Source organism: Quercus lobata, chromosome 5 (genome assembly GCF_001633185.2).
Source record: "Quercus lobata isolate SW786 chromosome 5, ValleyOak3.0 Primary Assembly, whole genome shotgun sequence".
Classification (NCBI taxonomy): domain Eukaryota; kingdom Viridiplantae; phylum Streptophyta; class Magnoliopsida; order Fagales; family Fagaceae; genus Quercus; species Quercus lobata.
The window spans coordinates 53,537,989-53,544,983 of record NC_044908.1 but is presented as its reverse complement, the minus strand read 5'-3'; the positions used below and the strand labels follow the sequence as shown (position 1 = coordinate 53,544,983).

The window sequence follows — 6,995 nt, the reverse complement described above, 5'->3', positions numbered from 1 at the left end:
CCTCCACAGGTAATAAGAGGAACTCTCCAGTCATCTAGCTTACTTTCTTTGACTTTTCAAATTTTATGTCCGGGTTCAAATTGGCTCCAGCTGTTGTAATTGTGGTTTTGGTAAAATTTAGGTATAGTATTTTTGGAGAAGTATATTAGATTTTTTAATTAAATACATATTATTACATTGACCAATAAGGTAAACATAATGTTATCTTTTTTTAAAAAAAAATTGAATATTTGAATTTAATTGAAAAACCTAATATATTGTATATTTTATTTTAGAGAGTCTTAACTTATGACGTTTGCTCCTAATACTAGCTATTTATTATCAGACTAAAATACTAGTCAATTTTTAATTTAAGCAGAGATTTGATTTCAGGTCTCTTATTCAATTATTAGAGATTTTACAAGTTGAATTAACTGGATACATGGTTGTCAAAATCTCGATCTGCATCTTACGATCCTACAATTTTACTATCCTACCTGCTCAAAACGATCCGGATCTTTCAAGAATCTTTGCGATCGTTAAGGATCGGTAGATTTTAATGATCCTAAACGACTTTAGTTTCTTGTAATCTTCTTTAACTTGATTGAAAACTTAGTTGGACCCAAATGAAAAATAAAATCTTAATAGACCAAGTTTTTCCACTTTAATGTAGAGAGAGTGTCAGTTGGACCTAAATAAAAAATATCCTAATAGAATGTCACATTTTGAGGTTTTTGGTCTTTTTAAATTTTGCTTAAAAATTGATGTAGTAATGTATAGTAATTGTATCAATGAATGTATAATTTATATGATTATTCAACTTATCAATGTGTATTTTTTTTTTCTCAAATAATGTAGTTATTTACAATTCACGATACATGATTTCACTTACATCCTACGATCCTATATAGGATCTCGATTTTGACAACCTTGACTAGATACCACTACCTAATGAATTGAATCTAAAGATTGTAATAAATGTATATCAGCTTTACCCTTACCAAATTAAAAAAAAATAATAATAGTGGTAGATAATTATACTTAGGTTAATAAGCTATTTTAAGAAACTTTTTATGTAAAAATGAAAAAAAAAAAAAAAAAAAAAACTTCTTTAACAACTTTTTTAATTTTCTATAAAAATATTACTTAAAATAGAATGTCCTAGAATCGTGCTATTTAGACAGTAACATAAACAATATTACTAAAGGTCTGATTAATGTATGTATTTGAAGTACACATTAACAATTTATTTTGAAATTTTTTTTTATAAAAAGTTAAAAAAGCTAATTATTTTTTCATTTTTATATAAAAATTTTCTAAAGTAAATTACTAATATATACTTTAAGCCATACGTCAATAAAACCTTATCATTAATACGTAGTTGTGCTGTCAGAAAAGATTCATTATTGTTCAGAAAAAAAAGAAGATTCATTATATTCCTTTAATATCTCTCTCCTCTATCTATTCTATATATTCTTGGGAAGCAAACAGAGAGAGAGAGACAGTAGAAGTGAGTTGATTCAGATGGGAGACTACGGAGGAGACGAAGGTGTTCGGAGAAGAGGGTGCTCGTGCACAAAAGAAGACTTCCTCCCTGAGGAATCGTTTCGGAGCTGGGGAAACTATGCGAAGGCGTTGAAGGACACACCGCGTAGGCTGAAGGACCGAGTTCTGACTCGGTCGTTGGACCAGACGGAGCTAGTGGATGTGAAGGCACGGAGCCAGCACGAGATGAAGAAGACGCTGAATTGGTGGGACCTCATGTGGTTCGGCATAGGAGCTGTGATTGGAGCTGGGATCTTCGTCCTCACTGGCCTTGAGGCTCAACAACATGCGGGACCTGCTGTTGTGTTGTCCTACGTCGTTTCGGGCATCTCTGCTTTACTCTCTGTCTTTTGTTACACCGAGTTCGCCGTTGAGATTCCAGTCGCAGGTATCAATACCATCCTTATAATCTTGTTTCTCTTTCTTATCTTTTTTGTTAATTTTTTAAATAAAATTATTGTAATAATATATTTATTTATGAAAAATAATATCTTCCATAATATTTTTACAACAAATTATAGTTGGTAAGTTATTATTTGTTCTTATTTGAATTTATAATTTAAATTACTTTTTTTTCTTATCCATAACTATTAATAATAATTTGTCATTTAAGATTTATTGTAAAAATATTGTGGACATAGTATTTCTCTTTATTTTTATTACTAGTATTATGATTATCTTTCAAGCTTTAATGGTCATTTGATTAGGCAGTTAACATAGGTGATTGCCTTTTAAATGTATATATAATTGACTAATACGTAGGAAATTAAAGATTTGATCATAGGATTAGGATTTCAATTTTAAATTGTTTTTTAAGTCAAGGAGGGAGTATAGAGTATTTATTCTGATACGTTTAGGCTTTAGCTGTATCTATTGGAGGTAGTTCAATGCTCCGTGGAAAGAGCTTTATTTATTTATTTTAATATTTGGAAATGCGTTGTTTGTCGAATTTTTTTTTTTTAACTTAATTAGATTTGGAGGAAATTTTTTTTCAACCCATTACATAATAATTAATTAAATTATTTAGATGTACTTTAAGTTATATAAACTATTTAATAACTCGTTTGACTTGTTTAAACTTTAAATAAAATATAAAATAGAAGTCAAAAGACAAAACTACCTCCACACTTTTTTACTCATTAAATTAAAAGTTTTAAGGGTTGATATATAAATTCATTTGCATACAACAAACAAACTCAAAACGAAGCACCCACTCAAGTTATTTTAATGTTATTAACATTGATTCTAATAAAAAAATGTTATTAACATTGTTTTGTAAAAAAAAAAAAACTTTTATTCTCCTTTTATATATATATATAGAGAGAGAGATAAATAGAGATAGATGATTTTATAAATTAGTATTATTATTGAAAGAGAATCAATTAGAAAATATTGAAAAGTACTGTAATAATAATTGAGTTTGAGTGTTGAAAGTTCAAAACAACTTTTTAGACCGAATTTTGGATATCATCGTTTTTCAGTTTTTCTGCCCGATGAGTTTTTAAACTTTTTCAACTTTTGTTTTCCTTTTGATTTTGTCCTAATGGTTATTAAATTCAAGAGTGTCTTTTTTGTGATTGATTAGTTAGAATTTTCTGTTCACTTTTTACTTAGGTTGGTGTAATTTGTGCAATTTATAAAATATTAGTTTTAATATTGACTTTCAAGTTAGAGCTAGCTCTAGAATCTGGTGGCTGTTTTTTATAATATAATATGGAGTTAATGGGCCACTCAATAATCAATATGCTTTGGACAAAAGGTCCAAGAGCTGATTTTGAAATCCCAGTTTGTCTTTATGAAAATGACGTAATTTGTAAAGAAAAGTCCACACACAATTGGTCTTTTCACCAGAACCGGAAGAAATATCCATGCACATGCTTTAATAACGGTGCCTTATAATTATTAATTTTTAATCCTGCTAGATTTTTGTTTCGCCTCATGTGAATAAGATCATTTTCTTAAGAGCGTTATTTAAAAAAAAAAAAAAACTTTTTTGTAAAATAATTTTATGAGAAAAAAAAATTAATTTTTTGACATTTTTTTTTTATTTTTTATATTTTTCATAAAATTTGTGTTAAAAATTTTCTAAAATGATTTATCATCTGCTCTAAAGATATCGGTTAATATAACCCTTTTATTAAATTTGGAGAAAAATTTGACAGTAAGTTTGTTGATACATCTTGATATTGGTGAATTCTAGTTAACTCAATTGGTAAAGTTTATAATAGTTGAATAAAAGATTTGGGTTCAATCTTCGCTTACATAAAAAATCGATTGATATCTTAATCTGATGATAAAGAGCTATTATTAGGAGTAGACGTCTAGGTTGAAACTCTATAATTTACGCGAAATGAAGCATGTGTCTTGAAAATAAAGCTGGCCTTTTAGGTAAACAATTAATGTAAAGAGGGTTGTTGCGATGAAATTACGTTTATTTAATAGCCAAGTGGTGAAATGCTTGTGTCGGCAATTAGCCATGTACAACCAAAACAACAGAAGTAAAGAAAGAAAAAGCTTTCTGCCATTTGATTGACAAAATCTGATAATTTATTTAGTAATTAGGACAAGAAAGTTTAGAGATACAAATGTTGTGTTACGCAAATTTTGATCAATTTTGTTTTTATTCACCACTTTGGCAAATTGGGTAAAAAATTATGACAATGCGTGTCATACTCATACTCTCATCCTGAGTAAAAAGAATTTTGGAAATGCAAATAATATCTGCATTGCTTCTGAATGGGGGAGTAAAATAAGGGTCAATAATGACATGCTGGGTCATAGTAATTCCAGACTCGATTAGAGTCCAAAATTCCAGGCTGACCCATCTAATACGCTCAGCACAGGTGATTTTTTTGGTTTCATTTGGTTGCCTCTCTCCAATTAAGCCTAGATGACAGGCTCTCCACTTGTTTCTTGGCCCATTAGAATTGGTTCCTAGGTCTTTGTTGGCTGCCTCTTCCAGTAATAGCTAGCGTCTGTGATTATCATTATTCATTAACCTACAGGGCAATCTCCAATGCGTTGAATTGGTTGTAACTTGTAAAAAAATCTTACCCATTGGCTCAGAACCATTACTAGGATACGGCTCGAGTCATGTGCTTTTGTGGCATATTACATGTTGTGATAGTGATACTAATGCATGTTCCAATTAAGTGGTACACATTCGCGTATTGCGTTTAGTTGAGCTTAACATGTCTTGTGTTACTTGAATGTGAAAAAAAAAATACAAATAATTTTGATTTATTACTTTCATGATTCTGGAGATATTTGTCTTTTTTTGGTTAATTGTTAGTTAATGGGAATTCATGACAGCATCCTTTACCTTGACATGCACAGTTGAATAAAATTTATGTTACTTTAAACACTGGCTAATTAAGCTAACAAGATGTTTTCCTCTCAGGTGGATCATTTGCCTATTTGAGGGTAGAGCTGGGTGATTTCATGGCCTTCATTGCTGCTGGAAACATCCTACTCGAGTACGTGATTGGTGGAGCAGCCGTTGCCCGTTCTTGGACATCCTACTTTGCCACACTCTTGAACCACCAGCCAAATGATTTCCGCATTGTAGCCCATAGTTTATCATCAGACTACAGATACCTTGACCCCATTGCCGTTGTTGTCTTGGCTATCATTTGCGTTATGGCTGTTATGAGCACAAAGGGCTCCTCGCGATTCAATTACATTGCCTCCATCTTCCATGTTGCTGTCATTATCTTCATCATCATTGCAGGCCTTATAAAAGCAGACACCAAAAATTACAGCGATTTTGCACCGTTTGGCGTCCGTGGCATCTTTCAAGCATCAGCAGTGCTTTTCTTTGCCTATGTTGGATTTGATGCTGTCTCAACCATGGCTGAGGAAACAAAGAATCCCGGTCGGGACATTCCTATTGGTCTTGTTGGCTCAATGGTGATTACTACATTGGCATATTGTTTGCTAGCCGTGACGCTATGCCTAATGCAACCATACAAAGATATTAATGAAGATGCACCATTTTCTGTGGCATTTGAAGCTGTAGGTATGGGATGGGCTAAGTACATAGTTGCTGCTGGTGCATTGAAGGGCATGACAACAGTTTTGCTTGTATCAGCAGTGGGTCAAGCTCGATATCTCACACATATTGCACGTACACACATGATGCCCCCATGGCTCGCCATTGTGAATGAGAAAACTGGGACTCCTGTCAATGCCACAGTGGTCATGCTTGCAGCTACTGCAGTAATTGCCTTCTTCACATCGCTTGGGATTCTCTCAAACTTGCTCTCAATCTCCACACTGTTTATCTTTATGCTTGTGGCTATTGGCCTTCTTGTGCGTCGATACTATGTTAGTGGGGAGACAACAACAGCAAACCGTATCAAATTCATTTTGTTTCTTGCCCTTATTCTTGGATCTTCAATTGCCACTGCTCTTTATTGGGCCATATCTACTGATGGTTGGATTGCGTACGCAATAACTGGACCAATTTGGCTCTTGTCAACTATTGGGCTTTGGCTTTTCGTTCCACAGGCCAGGAAACCAAAAGTTTGGGGTTCACCATTGGTACCGTGGCTGCCATCACTATCAATTGCCATCAACATTTTCCTTCTTGGGTCTATAGATAGAGCATCGTTTGAAAGGTTCGGGTTATGGACTCTAATAATCTTGGTTTACTATTTCTTTTTTGGATTGCATGCGTCCTATGACACAGCCAAGGAAGCTAGCAGTGCCGAACAGATGAAAAATGTTGAAGAGGGGCCCATGAATTAGAGAAGTTAATAAGAAATGTGTGATGCATATGTTTATGTAGTTTCTGTCCATATTATGAAGGAGATGATGTATGTGTTCATGAAAGAAAACTGAAATTCTCTTTCCAGGCTTTTGTTACATTTTTTATTTTCTACGGGTTTTGTTGCAATGTAATTCTTTTACAAGTAAAAAATTTGGTACTTTTTTTTGTAGATTACATTCACACATGAAAGTTACAGGAACAAATTTAATTTGTCCTTTGTATGGAAAAAAGTATTTTGTATTAAAACTTATTTGGAATGTAGGACATCTTCTAGCTAATCAAAAGCCAGGTTAGTACTTAGTTATCTTGCTGATGAATTGCCCCATAATTCTGTACAATGGTTGCCTTCCATCTCCCTCTCATCAAAATCCCCATCAAAGATCACTCGAAATCTACTCCGAATCACCAATCTCCACCGTTCAATTCCTTGTTTCAGTTTCACTTGGGCGTGTCTTTCTTAGGTAACTGCAATGTCTATAAGAATAAATCGAAGCCAATAACAAGAACTATGAGACGTGGGTTTTTGTTTTGAATCTTTAGTTTGGTCATATACGTATTTGTTATTTTTTAATGGGTATCTGATAATTTTTGTTGGTTCATTCTCATAGTCATAGATTGTTGTGGTTTATGTCATAAGAGCATTCCTATCAGGTGTTCTATAAAAATGCAATTTTGATACATCAAAAACACTATTTTATTA

The 6,995-nt window shown here is 32.7% G+C and overlaps 1 protein-coding gene across 1 annotated transcript; it reads left to right on the top strand.

The window, feature by feature from the left end:
* The first annotated feature begins 1,385 nt into the window (after positions 1-1,385).
* LOC115992486 (cationic amino acid transporter 1-like) lies at positions 1,386-6,508 on the top strand. The gene is made up of 2 exons (XM_031116693.1): positions 1,386-1,912; positions 4,925-6,508. Exons 1-2 carry the CDS (start codon positions 1,504-1,506, stop codon positions 6,271-6,273), a joined length of 1,758 nt encoding a protein of 585 aa, XP_030972553.1. The 5' UTR covers positions 1,386-1,503; the 3' UTR covers positions 6,274-6,508.
* Positions 6,509-6,995: the final 487 nt, after the last annotated feature.